Consider the following 21,535-nt stretch of genomic DNA (forward strand, 5'->3'; position numbering starts at 1 on the left):
CTTGTTCCTGATCTTAGTCGAAATGTTTTTAGTTTTTCACCATTGAGGATGATGTTGGCTGTCGGTTTGTCATATATGACCTTTATTATGTTGAGGAAAGTTCACTCTATGCCTACTTTCTGCAGGGTTTTTATCATAAATAAGTGTTGAATTTTGTCAAAAGCTTTCTCTGCATGTATTGAGATGATCATATGGTTTTTCTTCTTCTGTTTGTTGATATGGTGCAGCACGTTGATTGATTTGCATATATTGAAGAATACTTGCATTTCTGGAATAAAGGCCACTTGATCATGGTGTACGATCCTTTTAATGTGCTGTTGGATTCTGTTTGCTAGTCTTTTTTTGAGGATTTTTGCATCTATGTTCATCAGTGATATTGGCTTGTAGTTTTCTTTCTTTGTGATGTCATTGTCTGGTTTTGGTATCAGGGTGATGGTGGCCTCATAGAATGAGTTTGGGAGTGTTCCTCCCTCAGCTATCTTTTGGAAGAGTTTATCTTTTCTTTTTTTGTGTGTGTGGAATGTGGGCCTCTCACTGCTATGGCCTCTTCTGTTGTGGAGTACAGACTCTAGACACGCAGGCTCAGCCACCATGTCTCCCGGGCCCAGCCGCTCTGTGGCATGTGGGATGTTCCAAGACCAGGGCATGAACCCATGTCCCCTGCATTGGCAGGTGGGCTCTCAACCACTGCGCCACCAGGGAAGCACTTTTGGAAGACTGTGAGAAGGATAGGTGTTAGCTCTTCTCTAAATGTTTGAGAGAATTTGCCTGTGAAGCCATCTGGTCCTGGGCTTTTGTTTTTTGGAAGATTTTTAATCACAGTTTCAATTTCAGTGCTTGTGATTGGTCTGTTCATATTTTCTATTTCTTCCTGGTTCAGTCTTGGCAGCTTGTGCATTTCTAAGAACTTGTCCATTTCTTCCAGGTTGTCCATTTTATTGGCATACAGTTTCTTGTAGTTATCTCTCATAATCTTTTGTATTTCTGCAGTGCCTGTTGTTACTTCTCTTTATTCATTAATAATTCGATTGATTTGAGTCTTCTCCCGTTTTTTCTTGATGAGTCTGGCTAATGGTTTATCAATTTTATTTATCTTCTCAAAGAACCAGCTTTTAGTTTTATTGATCTTTGCTATTGTTTCCTTCATTTCTTTTTCATTTATTTCTGATCTGATCTTTATGATTTCTTTCCTTTTGCTAAATTTGGGGAGTTTTGGTTCTTCTTTTTCTAATTGTTTTAGGTGCAAGGTTAGGTTGGTTATTTGAGTTGTTTCCTGTTCTTAAGGTAGGATTATTTTGCTATAAACTTCCCTCTTGGAAGTGCTTTTGCTGCATCCAATAGCTTTGGGGTCATCGTGTCTCCATTGTCATTTCTTTCCACGTATTTTTTTATTTCCTCTGATTTCTCAGTGATCACTTCGTTATTAAGTAGTGTATTGTTTAGCCTCCATGTGTTTGTATTTTTTACAGATCTTTTCCTGTAACTGATATCTAGCCTCATAGCGTTGTGGTCAGAACAGATACTTGATATGATCTTAATTTTGTTAAATTTACCAAGGCTAGATTTGTGACCCAAGATATGATCTATCCTGTAGAATATTCTATGATCACTTGAGAAAAATGTGTATTCTATTGTTTTTGGATGGAATGTCCTATAAATATCAATTAAGTCCATCCTGTTTAATGTATCATTTAAAACTTGTGTTTCCTTATTTATTGTCGTTTTGGATCATCTGTCCATTGGTGAAAGTCTGGTGTCAAAGTCCTCTACTATAATTGTGTTACTGCCGATTTCCCATTTTATGTCTGTTAGTATTTGCCTTATGTATTGAGGTGTTCCTATGTTGGGTGCATAAATATTAACAATTCTTATATCTTCCTCATGGATTGATACCTTGATCATTACGTAGTGTCCTTCTTTGTCTCTTGTAATAGGCTTTATTTTAAAATCTATCTTGTCTCATATGAGAATTGCTACTCCAGCTTTCCTTTGATTTCCATTTGCATGGAATACCTTTTTCCATCCCCTCACTTTCAGTCTGTATGTATCCCTAGGTCTGAAGTGCGTCTCTTGTAGACAGCATATATATTGGTCTTGTTTTTGTATCCATTCAGCCAGTCTGGGTCTTTTGGTGGGAGCACTTAATCCATCTACATTTAAGGTAATTATCGATATGTATGTTCCTATTACCATTTACTTAATTGTTTCGAGTTTCTTCTTGTAGGTCTTTTCCTTCTCTTGTGTTTCTTGCCTAGAGAAGTTCCTTTAGCATTTGTTGTCAAGCTCATTTGGTAGTGCTGAACTCTCTCAGCTTTTGCTTATCTGTAAAAGTTTTAATTTCTCCATAAAATCTGAGTGAGAGCTTGCTGGGTAGAGTAATCTTGGTTGTAGGTTTTTCTCCTTCATCACTTTAAATATGTCTTGCCACTCCCTTCTGGCTTACAGAGTTTCTGCTGAAAGATCAGATGTTAACCTTATGGGGATTTCCTTGTGTGTTATTTGTTGTTTTTCCCTTGCTGCTTTTAATATGTTTTCTTTGTATTTAATTTTTGATAGTTTGATTAATATGTGTCTTGGTGTGTTTCTCCTTGGATTCATCCTGTATGAGACTCTCTGTGCTTCCTGGACTTGATTAACTATTTCCTTTCCCATATTAGGGAAGTTTTCAACTATAATTTCTTCCTATATTTTCTCAGTACATTTCTTTTTTTCTTCTTCTTCTGGGACCCCTATAATTCGAATGTTGGTGCATTTAATGTTGTCCCAGAGATCTCTGAGACTGTCCTCAGTACTTTTCATTATTATTTCTTTATTCTGCTCTGCAGTAGTTATTTCCACTATATTATCTTCCAGGTCACTTATCCATTCTTCTGCCTCAGTTATTCTATTGATCCCATCTAGAGTATTTTTAATTTCATTTATTGTGTTGTTCATCATTGCTTGCTTCCTCTTTATTTCTTCTAGGTCCTTGTTAAATGTTTCTTGCATTTTGTCTATTTTATTTCCAAAATTTTGGATCATCTTTACTATCATTACTCTGAATTCTTTCTTAAGGTAGATTGCTTATTTTCTCTTCATTTTTTAGGTCTGGTCATTTTTTACCTTGCTCCTTCATCTGCTGTGTGTTTTTCTGTCTTTTCATTTTGCTTATCTTACTGTGTTTGGGGTCTCCTTTTTGCAGTTGGCAGATTCGTAGTTCCCATTGTATTTGGTGTCTGTCACCAGTGGCTAAGGTTGGTTCAGTGGGTTGAGTAGGTTTCCTGGTTGAGGGGACTAGTGCCTGTGTTCTGGTGGATGAGGCTAGATCTTGTCTTTCTGGTGGGCAGGTCCACGTCTGGTGGAGTGTTTTGGGGTGTCTGTAGCCTTATTATGATTTTAGGCAGCCTCTCTGCTAATGGATGGGGCTGTGGTCCTGTCTTGCTAGTTGTTGGGCATAGGGTGTCCAGCACTCTAGCTTGCTGGTCATTGAGTGAAGCTGGGTCTTGGTGTTGAGATGGAGATCTCTGGGAGATTTTCACCGTTTGATATTACATGGAGCTGGGAGGTCTCTTGTGGACCAGTGTCCTGAAGTTGGTTCTCCCACCTCAGAGACACCGCCGTGACTACTGGCTGGAGTACCAAGAGCCTTTAAACCACATGGCTCAGAATAAAAGGGAGAAAAAATACAAAGGAAAGGAAGGAAGGAAGAACAGAAGGAGGGAAGGAAGGAGAAAGGATGGAAGGAAGCATGGAAGGAAGGAAGGGAGAAAGGAAGGAAGAATGTAAGGAAGGAAGGAAGAAGAAATAAGATTAAATAAATTAGGATAAAATCAACTTATTAAGATAAAAATTATTATTTATAAGAAAAATTTTTTAAAGTAAAAAAAAAAAAGGGACGACAAGAACCCTATGACAAATGGTGATAGCAAAGCTAGATAGACAAAATCTCACAGAGAAGCACAGACATACACACTCTCAAAAAGAGAAAAAGGGGAAAAAATAATATATCCTGCTCCCAAAGTCCGCCTTCTCAACCTGGGATGATTCGCTGTCTATTCAGGTATTCCACAGATGCAGGGCACTTCAAGTTGATTGTGGAGCTTTAATCCACTGCTTCTGAGGCTGCTGGGAGAGACCTCCCCCTCTCCTCTTTGTTCTCACAGCTCCTGGGGTTCAGCTTTGGACTTGGCCCCACCTCTGCGTGTACGTAGCGCAAGGGCGTTGGTTCTTCGCTCAGACAGGACGGGGTTGAAGGAGCAGCTGATTTGGGGTCTCTGGCTCACTCAGGCTACGGGGAGGGAGGGGTACAGATGCCGGGTGAGCCTGCAGCAGCAGAGGCTAGCGTGATGTTGCACCAGCCTCAGGCATGCCGTGCGCTCTCCTGGGGAAGCCGTCCCTTGATCCCGGGACCCCAGCAGCTGCGGGCTGCACAGGCTCCCAGGAGGGGAGGTGTGGAAAGTGACCTGTGCTCGCACACAGGCTTCTTGGTGGCAGCAGCAGCAGCCTTAGTGTCTCATGCCCGTCTCTGGGATCCACACTGATAGCCGTGGCTCGTGGCCGTTTCTGGAGCTCCTTTAAGAGGCACCCTTAATCCCCTCTCCTCTCGCACCAGGAAACAAAGAGGCAAGAGAAAGTCTCTTGTCTCTTCGGCAGCTCTGTGCCCATCTCTGGAGCTCCTTTAAGAGACACCCTTAATCCCCTCTCCTCTCGCACCAGGAAACAAAGAGGCAAGTAAAAGTCTCTTGCCTCTTCGGCAGCTCCAGACTTCTCCCAGACTCCCTCCCAGCTAGCCATGGTGCACTAACCCCACTAACCCCTTCAGGCTGTGTTCACGCAGCCAACCCCAGTCCTCTCCCGGCTTTCGACTGAAGCCTGAGTCTCAGCTCCTAGCCCCCGCCCATCCTGGCAGGTGAGCAGACAAGTCTTTGGGGCTGGTAAGTGCTGGTTGGCACCGATCCTCTGCGTGAATCTCTCTGCTTTGCCCTCGCACCCCTGTTACTGCGCTCTCCTCCATGGCTCTGAATCTTCCCCTTTTGCCACCCTCAGCCTCTGCCCGTGAAGGGGCTTCTAGTGTGTGGAAACCTTTCCTTCTTCACTGCTCCCTCCCAGTAGTGCAGGTCCCATCCCTATTCTTTTGTCTCTGTTTATTCTTTTTCCTTTTGCCCTACCCAGGTACGTGGGGAGTTTCTTGCCTTTTGGAAGGACTGAGGTCTTCTACCAGCATTCAGTGGGTGTTCTATAGGAGCAGTTCCACGTGTAGGTGTATTTCTGATGTATCTGTGGGGAGGAAGGTGATCTCTGTGCCTTACTCTTCTGCCGTCTTCTCTCTCTCTCTCCCCGCATGATTTTTTTTTTTTTTTTTTTTTTTTTTGCGGTATGCGGGCCTCTCACTGTTGTGGCCTCTCCCGTTGCAGAGCACAGGCTCCGGACGCGCAGGCCTTGCGGCCATGGCTCACGGGCTTAGGTGCTCCGCGGCATGTGGGATCTTCCCGGACCAGGGCACGAACCCGTGTCTCCTGCATCGGCAGGCGGATTCTCAACCACTGCGCCAGCAGGGAAGCCCCCAGCATGATTATTTTAATCTTCATCCATATTGTTGTAGATATCAGTAATTCATTTCTCTTTATTGCTGAATAGTATTCCATTATATGGATGTACCACAATTTATCTATTCACCATTGATGGACATTTGAGTTGTTTCAGTCTTTGTCTATTACAGATAAAGTTGCTATGAATATTTGTGTACAAGTCTTTGTATGGATGTATACTTCCATTTCTCAAGGGTCAATACCTGCAAGTAGAATGGCTGGATCATTGGTAAGTGGATGTTTAAGGGTTTTTGTTTGTTTGTTTGTTTTTGCGGTTACATGGGCCTCTCACTGTTGTGACCTCTCCTGTTGTGGAGCACAGGCTCCGGACGCTCAGGCTCAGCGGCCATGGCTCACAGATCCAGCCACTCTGCAGCATGTGGGATCTTCCTGGACCGGGGCATGAACCCGTATCCCCTGCATTGGCAGGCAGACTCTCAATCACTGCGCCACCAGGGAAGCCCTAAGTTTTTAAAAAATACCTATTGTCCATAGTGGTTCGATCATTTTATATCTCTACCAGCAGTGTATAAGAGTTGCATCTTCTTCACATTGCAGCCAACACTATGCTCAGTATTTTTAATTTTAGATAGTTTAATAGGTGTGTAGTTGTATGTCACTGTAGCATCCCTAATGATTAATCATGTGAAACATCTTTTCATATGTTTATTTTCCATCTGTATATCTTTGAATCTTTTATCTATATTTTTCTGGAGTTTTGAGAGTTCTTTATATATTCTGGAGATTAGTCCTTTATCCAATGGATAACTTGCTAAATATTTTCTCCCATTCTGTGACTCATCTTTGCATTCTCTTAGGAATGTCTTTTGCAGGGCAGAAATTCTTAATTTTGATGGTGTCTAATTTATCTATTGTTTTCTTTTATGGAGTATGCTTTTGGTGTTGTATCTAAGAAATCTTGCCAAACTCAAGGTCATAAAATTTTTCACCTGTTTTGTTCTAGAAATTTTATACTTTTATGTTTTGCATTTAGATCGTTGAACCAAGTTGAGTTCATTTCTGTATATGGTTTGAATGGAAGTTCTTTTTGTTTTGTTTTGTTTTATGCACCTGGATATTCAATTGTTCCAGCATCATTTGTTGAAAACACTATCGTTTCTCCACTTAAATGCCTTTGAACCTGAAAGTCAGTTGTTCACATCTCTCTACTTCTGAACTTTCTATTCTGTTCCTATGATCTTTTTGTCTATCTTTACACTACTATCACAATGTCTTGAAAGTGTAGCTTCATAAGCCTTGAAATCAGTTACTGTTAGTTCTTCAACTTTGTTCTTTTTCAAAGTTGTTTTAGTTATTCTAAATTGTATTTCCGTATGAATTTTAGAATTAGCTTGTCAATTTCTATAGAAAAGCCTACTGGGATTTTGATCTATAAACCAACTTGGGGAGAATTGATGTCTTAACAATATTGAATCTTCTGATCCATGAATACATTATATCTCTCCATTTATTTAGGTCTTCCTTAATTTCCCCCAGCAATATTTTACAGTTTTCAGTGTGCAAGTCTTTTACAACTTTTGTCAGATTTATTCTAAGTATTTTATATGTTTGATTCTATTATAAGTAGTATTTTAAAACGTTGATCTCTGATTGTTCATTGAGATAAGTTAATCTTTTTGTATGTTGATCTTGTACCCTACAAACTTGATAAACTCCTTTATTAGTTCCAGTAGCATTTTTGTAGATTCTATCAGGTTTTCTACATCATCATGTTATCTGCAAATTAAGATACTTTTGCTTCTTTTGCATTCTGAATATCTCTTTTGTTTTTGTTGCCCTATTGCACTGACCAGAACCTTCAGTGCAATGTCAAATAGAAGTAATGAGAGTAGACATCGTTGCCTTTGTCCTGATCCTGGAGAAAAGTACTTTGTGCTTCACCATTAAATATGATGTTTGGATTTTTGTAGAAGTCATTTGTCAAGTTGAGAAAGTCTCCTTCCATTCCTAGTCTACTGATAGCTGTTTTTTTTAATCAAGAATGGATGTTAGATTTTTTTCATTATTTTCCTGCATCTATTGCAATGATTATGTGATTTTTCTCTTCTTTTCTTTTCTTAATTTATTTATTTTTGGCTGCATTGGATCTTCATTGCTGCATGCAGGCTTTCTCTAGTTGTGGAGAGCAGGGATTACTCTTCATTGCAGTATGCAGGCTTCTCATTGAGGTGGCTTCTCTTGATGCAGAGCATGGGCTCCAGGTGCACGGGCTTCACTAGTTGTGGCACATGGGCTCAGTAGTTGTGGCTCACGGGCTCTATAGTGCAGGGTCAGTAGTTGTGGTGCAGGGACATAGTTGCTCCGTGGCATGTGGGATCTTCCCGGACCAGGGCTCAAACCCATGTCCCCTGCACTGGCAAGTGGATTCTTAACCACTGTCCCACCAGAGATGTCCTGATTTTTCTTTTTTAGTGTACTAAGTTGGGTAAATTGATTTTCAAATATTAAACCAACCTTTCATTCTTGAGATAAACCCCACTTGGTCATGATGTATTGTCTTTTTACATATTACTAGATTTGATATGCTAAAACTTTGTTAAGAATTTTTGCCTCTGTGTTCATGAGAGATATTGGTCTACAGTTTTCTTGTAATGACATTGTCTAATCTTGATACGGTGAAAGTTGGCCTTATAAATAAGTTGGGAAGTATTCCCTACTCTTCAACTTTCTGGTAGAGTTTGTGTAGAATTGGCATTATTTTATTCCTTAAATGTTTAGTAGAATTTATCAGTTAAGCCACCTGGACTTGCAGCTTTCTTTGTTGGAAGGTTTTAAACTGAACATCCAATGTCTTTAATATCTTTATTCTTGAATAAACTTTAGCAGTGCATGTCTTTCAAGGAATGTATCCATTTCATCTTGACTTTATTGGTATAAAGTATTCTATAATATTCTCTTAGTATCCTTTTAATATCTATAGTATTTTTCTGTTTTCCATTTTATTTATTTCTACTTTGATCTTTATTGTGTTCTTTCTTCTCTTACTCTGTGATTAATTTGCTCTCATTTTTCCAGTTTAAGGTGGAAGTTGAGGAAGCTGAGTACAGCGTTAGCATTATCCCACATGTTGACATTTTATGTTTTCTGTTTCAGAGAGTTCAAAATAGTTTCTGATTTCTCCTTTGATTTCTCCTTTGACCACAAAGTTACTCCAAAGTGTGTTGTTTAGTTTCCAAATATTTGGAGATTTTTTGGATTTGTTAATTTCTCATTTAATTCCATTGTGGTCAGAGACATATATTGAATGACTAAAATCCTTCAACAAATTTTTTAAGTATTTTTTTAATTTATTTTTTTGCTACATTGGGTCTTTGTTGCTTCACATGGGCTTTCTCTAGTTGGGGTGAGCAGGGGCTACTCTTCATTGTGGTGCATGGGCTTCTCATTGGATGGCTTCTCTTGTTGCAGAGCACAGGCTCTAGGTGCGTGGGCTTCAGTAGTTGTGGCCCACAGGTTCTAGAGTGCAGGCTCAGTAGTTGTGGCGTACGGGTTTAATTGCTCCGTGGCATGTGGGATCTTCCCGTACCAGGGATCGAACCCGTGTCCCCTGCATTGGCAGGCAGATTCTTAACCACTGAACCACCAGGGAAGTCCCAATTCCAATATTCTTAATCTTTTACATAGATCCATATTTCAATTTGGTGTCATTTTCCTTCTGCTTAATAATACTTCTTTTAACATTTCTTATAGTAAAAGGCTACTAGTAATGAATTCTTTCAGCTTTTGTATACCTGAGATAGTCTTTATTTTGCTTTTGTGCTGACAGATCTGGGTATAGAATTCTAGCTTGATACAATTCAAATCATTACTTTAAAGATATTATTCCACTGAGTTCTCGTTTACATTGTTTCCAACAAGAATTCTGTTGTCATTGTTATCTTTGTTCCTCTGTAGGTAGTGTGTAGTTTTTTCCTCTGGCTGCTTTTAACTTTTTCTCTTTATTGCTGGTTTTGAGCAATATGTTTATTTTTTGTGCCTTGGTGTAGTTTTGTCCATGTTTCTTATGCTTAAATTTCATTGATCTTCTTGAATTTCTGGGCTTATAGTATTTACCAATTAGGAAAAATTTTGGCTATTATTTCATCAAATTTTTGTATTTCTCCTCTCCTTCATGGACTCTAAGTACACATGTATTAGGCCACTTAAAGTTGTTGCACAACTCACTGATGCTCTATTCATTTTTGTTGTTGTTTTGTTTTGTTACTCTTTTTGTTTCATTTTGGATAGTTTCTATTACTATGCCTTAATGTTCACTGACCCTTTCTTCTGCAGTGTCTAGTCTGCCATTAACCTCGTTCAATGTCTTGTTCATTTAGACATTGTTTTTAATCTCTAGAGCTCCATTTGTGTCTGTTTTACATTTTCCGTGCCTGTACTTAACATTCTCAGTGTTTAGTCTGTGTTTTTTAACATATAAAATACAGTTATAATAACTTTTCTTCATGTATAATAACTTTTAAAATGTTCTTTTCTGCCAATTCTAACATATGTATAGATTATGGGTTAGTGTTGATTGATTGCCTTTTCTCCTCAGTATGGGTCATATTTTCCTACTTCTTTGCATCCTTGGCAATTTTGCATATGATCCCAGATATTGTGAGTTTTCGTTTATTGTGTGCTACATATATTTATATTCCTGTAAAATGCTTGGGCTTTGTTTTGGGTGAAATTATGTTACTGAAAGCAATTTTATTCTTTTAGGTCTAGCTTTTAAGATTTGTTGGGTAGGAGTCCAAGTAGCCTTTATTTCATCTGGAGCTCATTATTTGCAACTACTGAGACAAGTCCTTTCTGAGTATCATGAGGTTTTCCAGTCTGACTTGTAGGAACAGGTACTATTCCTACAACCCTGTGTGATATCCAGTTATTCTTACTATTAATCCTTTCATGTGGTTATCTTCCTGGCATCAAATAACTCCTCACACAAATGTACTGACCAACACTCTGTTGAATTCTCAAGAGATCCCTCTGCATATCTCCAGAGTTCTTTGCCTGTGCACTTCTTTTCTCTCTGATACTCTGCTTTGTGAACTCCAGTTACCTTGGTTTTCCCAGACTCTCATCTCTGTTTCCTCAGTCAGGGAGTCCACCTGGACTTCTCTTCCCTGTACCATGACCTGGAACCTCTCTCAGAGAAGTAAGTTAGGGCAATTATAGGGATCAATTCATTGATTTCCCATCTCCTGGGGATCACTGAACTTTATCGCCCGAGGTCCATTTTCTTGAAAACTGTTGTTTCATATGTTCTGTCTGACTTTTTCATTGTTTCACGTTGGAGGTTAAATTGGTCCTTGTTACTTTATCTTGGCCAGAAGCCAATAACATTCTTTAAGCTGTTTGTTTTGATACAGGTTCCAATTAATGATTACGCTTGCACGTCATGTCTTTGTTTCCTTTAATCTAAAATATTTTCCTACTATTTTTTTTTAGTCTTTTATGACATTGGTATTTTTGAAGAGTCTAAGCCATTTGTCTTATAAATTGCCCCGCACTCTGGATTTGTCTGTTTCCTCATTAGATTCAAAGTAAACATTTGGGGGAAGAATACTATATAGGTAATGTATTCTTCATACTTCATCACTTCATGTGGCCCAGTGCTAAGTTTGATCACTTGATTAAGGTGGTATCTTCCATATCTCTCCATTGTAAAGTTATTTTTCCCCTTGGTAATTGACAAATAATATGTGGAGTTATAATTTGGGATCAGTGAAGATCCTACTTTCAAACAACTCTTCACCCAAAGGTGCATCAATGATAATCCTTGTCTGAATTGATTACTATGTTGATAGTTGCAAAATGACACTTTCTTAATTCTATCATTCCTTTTGCATTTATTAGCTGACATTATTCTATAAAAAAGAGCTCCGTTACTTTTCATTTTGAGTATCATTATGAACTCATGTTCTTTTTTAAAAAATAACTATGTTATACGTTATTATAATGATAATGTTATTCTTTGGAATGTTCCTTTTGTCCAGATTTGGCCAACGCCATCTCTGTTATTGTTTAACCACACGATGCTTTTTTGTTACTAGAATAATTTCTGATATATTACTACTAACAAATAGGAACTCAGAAAGGGACTCGAGAAGGTGCGGTCTTATTCAGACTCTTCTTAGAAGGCTTCCTTCTTCCTGTGTACTCTCAACACAAAGTGAGGCATTTGGGTTGGAAGGAGATACTTCTGAATTAAACTACAGAGCAATGTCACCCAATTCTAATCCCTATTCCCTTTTTTCTAGGCATACCATACCTACTGCCATCCCAGTCCTTCTGTTGGGCACCTCTCTCCTCCTGTATATTTATTTACAACAGTCAAGAGCAGCAATTGGCCAACCGGCCCCTATCCAATATTCCAGTCCATATGCCCCAAGAACTCCTTTTTGCACTGCTCTGTGGTGGCCTTGGCCTACCTCTTCTACCTACTCAAGTAACTCTTTTACCATGAATTTAATTTCCTGTGTTTCCATTTATAGGATTTTACCTAACCATATGTTCTGCTGCCTCTGCCAATTTAAAAATACTATTGAGGTTTTCTGGAAGACAGTCAAGCTGCGTTGTGACAGTGAATGCCTGATACATACGACACATTGTGGTGAGTCTCCCTTATGGGATAATAAATTTTAATTTAATTTTTTAATTTTAATTTTTAATCAATGATGATAGATTTTTAAATTAATGATGTAATTGCATTATTTTAATTAATTCATTCAGAGTTCCAGCTCCCTAAGTTTCTAAGAACTACCCCCTTGCTAAAAATCAGAATTTTGGTTACATTATTAAGCTAATAATAACTCAGCTACATTGTTACCTTAATAATGTAACTGATCAGAATACATAAAGGAACAAGAGAAAGGAATGGAAGGGGCAAGGGAATTAAAATTAAGGACCTCATGTCCTATGCTGTGCTCTCTGAAAATGAGAACTTATTCATATAGTGCATCACAGTTTGTAAACTGATTTTATATACATTAGGTCTCAAGTACCCTTTGTCTTATATGACAGGTGTAATATATTTTTGTTTATTTTGTTTGTTTCTGCAATTTTATGAAGAGTACAAGTGATGCTGATATATGTCCTATTTGGAGCCTGCAAGTTTCTGGTTCCATACCCAGACGCTGCTACCTAGCCCTTCTAATGGATGGGAGAGCTAGTTTATTCTTAGACTCTCCAGCTCTGAACTTGCTCTGAATCTCAAGCTTTTCTATCCACAAAACATGCAGGAGCTTTCAACTATTTTTCTATATATTAGATTTATTGGCAGTAACTTGATGACTTCCAAAATGTGCTTTCATGCTCAGGGAGCTTGAATACAGGTCTCTTTCAGTGATATAGAGCACATCATAAATAATAACACTTTGCTACTTATATAAAGAAAATATTGCTGATTTTTCAACACAATTTTTTTTTTTTCCGTGACACACAACTTTTGGGATCTCAGTTCCCCAACCAGGGATTGAACCCGGGTCATAGCAAGGAAACTGCTGGGTCCTAACCATTAGACTACCAGGGACTCCTCCCAAACAACTTTTTTACTAATTATATTCCTCCCTTCTCCCCCAGAAGTGGGCAGAAAAGGCATTTTTAATCTCCTTTTACAGGTGAGGAAAAACAAGATCAGAGGTGTTAAGTGCTATGACCCTAGTGCCCCGATCTCCTGTCCCCAGTTTGAGGCTCTCTGCAAGCCCATGCTCCTCCTTTCTCATGACCCTTCCCTCCTCCTTTGACCCTCACCAAAAATACTTTTAATCCTTTTGGAAGAGAAGCCCAGCAACACAATGGTACACATTACCTTCACACAATCAGAAGTTTGGATCGTTCCCCAAGTAAAACTGGAAATATTAGAAGTAAAATGAAATGAAAGCAAAGTAGCCATCTGACAGAAGTTACTTTTTTCCCTTCTGCATTTTAGGATTTCAAGTATTATTCCATTGATTTGCTGAACATTCCACATTGGCATACAATCCTGCAAATCTCTTAACTTATACCCGAGATCCGTGCCCAAATTTTAGCAAAGAGCCGGGGTGGACATAGTGTTTTATTCTGTATAGAGCCATCTGTTATGGGGGCTGGGATATATGGAAGCAGGGACTGAGCAAGGGACTTGGTGGGTGGGTGGAGAAGGACATGTCCCGATGACGATCTGTTAGCGGCGGTGGTTGTCGTGGTCATCTGTGATAGCAGCAAGAACATAAGCACACTGAAGAGGTAGAGACAGGAAGCCTCACACTCCTCTGCCTCTGAGACAGGACAGGATGGGGTATATGAATGTGAGGAGTCACAGTAGATCTGCAGAGAGTCCAGCTGAGTAGGGGAATATTTGTCTTCCAGCCTTGGCTTTTCTTGAGCAATGGCCCCTGGGAACCAGTGGAGTAATCCTGAATATAGTTACTATATTTCATGCTACAGAAGTTTCTGAGTAGATAGTCACTTTTTCCAGAGAGATCTTTTTCACATTTTGTTGTTGCCAGTCATAGGCTTAAGTGTGGGTTTCTTTTTCTCCTAAGTGGCACTCAAACGTTGACTGATTCCTAATTTATTTGGCTGTGGACTGACAAAACGCTGTCCCGTCAGTCTTCAATGATCAAAAACAGTCCCTTCTTTTCTGACAGATGAAGAAACATCTATAAGGAATGCCGGAGGATCGTTGATGAAGGTGTTACAAGCCCGGAAGAACAAGAGCACCAAGCTGACTATTGAGTCAGAGAGGGCATCCTCAGATAAAAGTGTTGTAAGTTGTCAGTCTTCATTAATGAGCAGCTGGAGTTTAATTAAAACAGTAATATCATTAGTTCACTAAATAACATACTGCCTTCTATCTCAGAGGGAAATCTAGGAGATGTGGAATCAACATTATTACCATTCATTCAACTTCTTTTTTCAAATACAGGAGATGGAGATATGCCACTGGGCCTTTTGAAAAACAATACAAGGAGCCCTTCTGTTAAACCTGTACGCAAGAATTCAACTAACAAAAATAAATTGAGGAAACTCCATTTTCTTGAAAATTTGTTAGATGCAGAAACTCAAGAAAAAATTGATGAGGTTAAAAAGGAAGAAAAACCTGCCACGCGTACGCGTTCCAACCTTTTAAGTGCCATGTTTAAATGCTACATCTTTCAAAAGAAATTGGAAACTACCCAACCACAGAAGGACAGCCTAGCAAAGATTAAGAGTACAGAGGAAAAGCTGTTGAGAGTGAACAGGTTTCTCAAGGGCCCAAGGGGCATACAGAAAATGCACCTCAGAGCATAAATAAGTTGTAGAAGAAAATGCTAATGATAACATTCATAACTTTAAATTTGGCTTGTTCTTATGGAAGCTACTCGCCTAAAAGGATTGGGTTTTATAGTAGTTTAAGAATAGTTAGCTATTGTTTTGAATAGGTTTATGAATAGATAGCTTTCATCCCTTCTATCTCCTTGTTTTTAAAAAATTGTTATTTATTTTTTTAGCTCACAAAAGAAGTTCCAGGATATGGCTATAAGAATAAACTCAACTTGGCAATATATATAACTGTAGTGGCGACGATTTTGGTTACAATTCTCTGTCTCCTTGAGGTAAGGACAATAATTAATTCAGATTCAGAACCCACAAACTGAGAATCAAAGCCACCTTTCCAACTACTACTTCCTGATTCTTTAGTCATGAGGACTGAGATACACTTTGTTCTTTTACTGAAAAGTATATTCCCAGGATTTTTTTGTTTTTTTTTTCTTTTTTGGGGGGGCTGAGTTTGGTCTTCATTGCGGTGCGTGGGCTTCTCATTGCAGTGGCTTCTCTTGTTGTGGAGTACGGGCTGTAGGCGCGCGGGCTCAGGAGTTGTGGCGCACGGACATAGTTGCACCGCAGCATGTGGGACCTTCCCAGACTAGGGATTGAACCCATGTCCCCTGTACTGGCAGGCGGATTCTTAACCACTGGTCCACCAGGGAAGTCCCCACAGGATTTTTAATGGAACTCCACTCCCAGGAGATCTCTATGGAATTGGATCCATGATAACAAGCCATTGGACAATTTTGACAAGTTAAGTTTATAAGCAGGCCAGAGTTGACATGATAGTAAAATTTCTTCAACTCAAAACACTATGCTGATTTGATGTACTCACCAGTCACTCTCATTCTACTGTTGATTTCTTTACTTGTTGGCTGAAGTGATGAGAGATATAGGATCTCCATACTCATGGAGCTATCACTCACCCTGGGAGGGCTAAAAGGACATGCTTAAAAGATAAAAGTGTGATCTCATCAATTCCTTAGGTTTACTTAGCAGCTTTCTTCTCCGGTGTATTAGGAATTGTGTAGATAGATTCCATTAAAACACTGAAAGTACAATCCTGCAGCAGGCTACTCTAAAGTATGTCATATTTATAGTAGCCTGTTCCTGGAGCTAGCCTGTTTACCTTTTGTTCAGTTCCATAATGGTTTATTACTTTTCCCAACAGGCAGTTGCTAACATTAAAAGAGTGATTATAATGAGCTGACAATGTTGATTCTACCCTACCAATCCAACCTACTTTATTTACCTTTTCTCTTGTAATGGCAGCCCTCCATTCCAGCCAAAGCAGCTCCTCACTATATGCTAGTTACACCATACCCATTCCTACTTTTGTTTGTGCTTTTTCCCATCTAAAATTCCTTTATTTTGCTTTGTCTGTGGAAGTCCTATGAATCTCTCAAAGGCCAACTCAAGTTCAGATATCTCTCCATAAAGCCTTCCCTGATTACTCCAGCCCTCCTGATCCTAGTCCAGTGAGGTTTGTCACCATTTCTTAGGGGCCATAGCAAAGCAGTCCCCTCCCATCAGAACTCACAAAAGTGGTAAGCAGTTTTTTCAAAGGCAGCCTCTTAGAGAGAGACACCAAGTTAGCACATCATGGAGCTGAGCAGAGATGTGTGAGGACCAATGGCTTCCTGGCCTATCAGACTTGAATACAACCTGACATGCTGTACTAACTTCTAAAGAGAAATGTGTCTATCTGCAGGAGGGTTGGTCAGTGGTGAAAGCGTAGAAAAGGTGAGGAGAGACCAACATGGGCAGTGCCCAGCCTCACATTGCCCGAGAGTAGAGATGGCACCTTAGGCAGCTTAACTGAAGAGTCAGGCCCACTAGCCAGGCTGTGCGTGTTGAGGAGACGGATGCATCCAGCTACCTCAGGCCTTCCCGTTAAATTCTGGATTCAGCTGATTCCTTTTCTAATTCTGTTCTCACCAAGTAGCCTTCGATTGTGTGATTGTGCTTTAGTATGCCACGGAGGCCCGTCTCCACAGAAGGTAATTCTCTGAGTGTGTAGACATGGATGCCATCTGTGTAGAACAGATGTATTTCTCATTGTCAAGTAATAATTTGGCATTCTGATTTTTGATCCATCCTGTGATATTGATAGACTGAGACTGCCGCCACAGGAAGACCTGAATCCTCTCTTGGTGAGGAAGAGTATGATTTCTGAAACGAGGAGGCTGGGGACTAGCATGGGGTCAGCTTGCTAGTCATTGGCCGTTGCCCACACTGTACCCTCTCCATCTCCAGGTGGCATATGGCCTTTTGCTTTTCTAGAATTTCTGTAAAGTTCCCTTTTTATTTTTTTTAACTTCTATGTAGTTTAACCTTGCATTTGTTTTGTTTTGTTTTGTTTTGTTTTGTTTGGCCCGTGGAATCTTGGTTCCCCAAGTAGGGATTGAACTTGTACCCTCGGCAGTGAATGCGAGGAGTCCTAACCATTATTTCCCCAAGTAGGGATTGAACTTGTACCCTCGGCAGTGAATGCGAGGAGTCCTAACCATTATTTCCTCTCCCCACTTATATGATAAGCTTTTTGAGGACAGGGGCCATGCAGTGTTCTTCCTATAGTAGATAATAATGGGGTTCAATGGAAGAGAGATGAGGTGTTATGTCAATTCCACAGTGAGGAATAATGCAACCGAATATTTATTTGAAGTAGCACAGAGTCCAGCAATAGACCCATGTGTTCTTAAGACTTTTGAAATGTCATGTTTTAATATTCCAATCAGTGGATAAAATGAATATATGGTGATAGAATAACTGCCTAAGTATTTGGGGGGTAAACCACAGCATATCCCCATTTGTCATCTTAAACATATTTCCATAAATGTGAAAAAAGACCATATAAAGGTATTAGAAGGAAATAAAAGAAATATTTTTATAATCTTATGGTGGGAAAGAACCTTCAGAGCCTGATGCCACAAGCAGAGCCTTTGATATATTCCACCATCTAGTGTGTGACCCCAGCGTAGCACTGATTCATGCCAAGTGTACGATGAAGAGTTTTCCATATATTGTCTGATTTAATGCCCACAGTTCTGTGAGGATGATATTACTATCCCTCCTTCATAGATGAAGGAGGTCAATGTAAGGCCCAGTGGCCAAACCCAAAGCAGAAGCCAGTCTCACCCGACGGCAGAGCTCGTGCTCCCCCCTCCACTCTTCTGTCTTGTCTCCTTAGAGACAAAAACACTGGAAAGACTCGGAACACTGAAATTCAATGAAGCCAGTATTGCTTTACTATAAAGAGTTGTTTATTTGTTTGTTTGTTTGTTTGGGGGTGGCAGGGTTTGACTATGCCGTGCAGCTTTGGGGATCTTAGTTCTCTGACCAGAGATTGAACCTCAGGCCACAGCAGTGAAAGCGTCAAGCCCTAACCACTGCACCACCCTGGAACTCCCAAGAGTTTTATAAGTCAACAAGAAGAGACAAACAGTCCAGGGGAAAAGGGGGCAAGGGCTGTGAAGAGTAGGAGGTGTGTTGACAGTCTGCCACCATATCTGCCCGTCCTCTCCTCGTGGCTCATGTGCAGTGGGTTTTGTTAGCCAGGCCTTTGTCACCTCATGACATGAAAATAATCTCTAATATTTTCTTCAAGTACTTTTATAATCTGTCTAGAATTTGTTGTATTTGTTTTTTAGTGTGGTTGAGGTAGGGGATCTAACGTTTTCCCCCTACATGAAAATCTAATTGTTTTCAAATCTTTCACTGAATGTTTTATGCTTTCTTCAGTGGTCTAATATACTATCTTCATCAGGACTCTATTCTGTGATCCTGTTATCTTGTCCTGTACCAGTACCAATATCACACTGCTTAATTCCAGTTGCTCTATAACATATTTTATATCTAGTAGGGCAAGGTCCTACTCTTTGACCTCCTTTTTCAAACATTTCATTACTATTCTTACATATATTCTCTACCAAATGTCAGCTGTCCAGGTTTTATTTAAAAATTATTTTGGATATAAATGGATTGCATTGAATTTGTAGGTTTATTTGAGGAGAATTGACCTCTTACAACATTCTAGGAGGATGGTATCTCATGCCATGTAAGTACTTCTTCTTAATGTCCTTCAGAAAAGTTTTAATATTTTCATCACATAGGTCTTACAAATTTTTGGTGAAGTTTATTCTGAGGGACTTTATGCATTTTTATTGATATAGTAAATGGGATGTTTCTTCTGTTTTTTAGTCAGTTATTTATGTTATATGGGAAAGCTATTGAGACTTATATGTTGATCTCTTGATTTTGCATGGAGCCATCTTACTCATGTTACTTCCAAAAAAGTTTCAGTTGATTGTTTTGGTCTTTTTAGGTCCTTCATTTCACGTGCTGATATGTTTGTCTCTTCCTTTCCAATACTTCGTTTTCCTTATCGTACTGATTAAGACCTCCTTCACAATGATCAATAGTAGCAGTAATGATGGGCATCCTACTCTTGTTCTTGACTTTAAAACAATACTTAGCTTTCTGCTAGATACTTTTCTTTTCTTTTCCTACTTCTATGAGATTTTATTAGGAATTATCTGTGAACGTTATCTAAAACAGTCAATAAAATATATAGCCAGCTGCATGCAAGACCCTAAGTTAGGTACTGTGGAAGAGTCAAAGAATTCTTAAACAGGGTTGAATTCCTTTTCTTCAAAAAGTTATCATCTCACTGGGTAGGTAAGATTTAAAGTAAAAAGGAATTAATAATTCCCTTTTGGAAATAGTTGTAATGGATAATCATGATCATGTTTTCTTTCAAAACAGATTTATTCTCATAGAATTGCAAAAGAGGAAGATAAATCAAGAAGCAGAAGGTACATTTTGGTCTTTTAAAGCAGAATTTTACAACTAGAGGAGAACTTAGAACTCATCTATTTCAATTTCCTCACCAAAGGCAGGAAGAATGTATAATTACCCTAATGGTTTACCCTAATTTATTTATCAGCAGAATTAGCTCCCCAGCCCAAGCTGAGTTAGAGCAGGGCTGGCACAGATTCATCTGCTTTCACTAGTCCTTTAAGGAAAGAGGGTGGATGGGGAGAGGGTTTTGGTTGTACCAGTTCCTGCTGGCCTGATGCCTGTTCCTAGGTATCAGGTCAGGCCAGAGGCCTCGTAGGAGGCTCTGGGGTAGGGAGGGTCACATGGTTGGGGATTTAGGGGCTGGCCTCACTCAAAGCTGACCAAAGGTAGAACCTATGAGTCCTTTCTGTAAAGTGGCAAAAAAACTTCCCTTTTCATCCTAGTGTATTTCAGGCCCCTATTATCTATTCCCTTTATGCAAACCTTATAGAATTTTAACCAGGAGAAAATTTAGACAATAGTTTGCCTCTTCCTTTTATAATAAGGAAATGCAGAAAGAGAAAGGGAAAATATCTTGCCCTATGTTCACACTGCTAGTGATTATGAAAAAGAAGATGGTCCCTTTCCACTGAGGACTTCTCTACTGATCACACTGTGCTTGGGCTGTGACCTATGTTTTATGTCACAATTCAGTAGACACATACTAGATGGACATAAGTAGCTTCTGAAACAAACTTATTGTGCACTGTGATTTTTTTCTATTCTATTTGTATTCAAAAAGAGTATTTTGTGTTTCCCTGCTGGTCATGGCCTTTAAACAGATTTCGCAATTCACTGACACCTCAGTGACAGCCTGCAGTGTGTAAGTCAGAGAGCTACAGATGACTTTGCTCGTTGGGTTCAGGTGTTTACTTGGTGTGATTCAACTTATAGGATAGAGCAGCCAGGAAAATAAAAGCACCTTCTCCCCACACCCACACCCCCAGCAAATGCTGCATGTGTGACCAAGTCCGAAGCGGACAGGCATGAAGCGCCTCTAGAGAGAAACGTGTTTCTGCCCAGCGCCGTTGTGCAGTGTTTTCACTGCACGAGGGCACTTGGCCAAGGGGCAAGAAAGGTGAATGGGGCTGAAAATCCTGCCTATACTCCATGCTAAGCCACATGCACAGGTCTCCCCAGAGACACTGGGGGACCATTTTGGACAGAGAGAACTTCTTGAAGGCTTGCATGGAATGATTTTCAAGATCCCTGGTCTGTGGTGATTTTGCTCATTGTGATTATGGACTGAGGTACCCATTTAGTCCTAATAAGACCAGAGATAACACATTGTGAGGGAGATGAAAAATGACATGTAACACTAACTGTGTGTGTTTTCCTTCAAGGGGCTCTTTACGATTTCTGCTGCATAAGAGAAGCTCAAGGGAAAATGAGAATCAGGTAAATTTGAGGAGGATAAAGTACTGTGGCCAGAGAAAGCAGGGGAGATGCAGAATTAATATTTCCCTTTCTGTGTTCTAGGAGGACTTTTTCAGGAGAACGCAGCCACTTTGGCTTAGGGATATGTATAGGCCTCTCAACGCCACACGCAGGAAAAACATGGCACAAAAGTTACGCGACAGCGAATCTGCTGATGAGGATGAGATATTCTCTAAGGATGCAGGGTAAATGATAGGGGACAATTTAAAATTCTCTTCTAAAATGAGGACATAATGAAAGTTATAGTTGTTCCTTTCAAAAGTAAAAGCCTTGGCATTATTCTTCTTACCCCAGGGAAGTCATCAAAGCCCCAGCAGACAAGCTTCGGGATGCATATTGGGTTGAAAAAGAGTGCGGGTGAGGACAGTGAGACAGCACACGAGACTGTCACAGGGTGA

At 39.7% G+C, this 21,535-nt stretch overlaps 1 protein-coding gene across 1 annotated transcript in view; it reads left to right on the plus strand.

Annotated features, from left to right (window-relative positions):
* The window catches only part of LOC131746463 (leucine-rich repeat-containing protein 37A3-like), a 61,841-nt gene extending 40,306 nt beyond the window's left edge, over positions 1-21,535 (plus strand). Inside the window, 10 exon segments of the mRNA XM_067020462.1 lie at positions 12,065-12,183; positions 14,201-14,319; positions 14,322-14,475; positions 14,743-14,837; positions 15,044-15,148; positions 19,626-19,675; positions 21,044-21,098; positions 21,180-21,322; positions 21,432-21,489; positions 21,491-21,535. Of these exon segments, the coding sequence (XP_066876563.1) occupies positions 12,065-12,183; positions 14,201-14,319; positions 14,322-14,475; positions 14,743-14,837; positions 15,044-15,148; positions 19,626-19,675; positions 21,044-21,098; positions 21,180-21,322; positions 21,432-21,489; positions 21,491-21,535 (943 nt within the window).

This window comes from Kogia breviceps, chromosome 19 (assembly GCF_026419965.1).
Source record: "Kogia breviceps isolate mKogBre1 chromosome 19, mKogBre1 haplotype 1, whole genome shotgun sequence".
NCBI lineage: Eukaryota > Metazoa > Chordata > Mammalia > Artiodactyla > Physeteridae > Kogia > Kogia breviceps.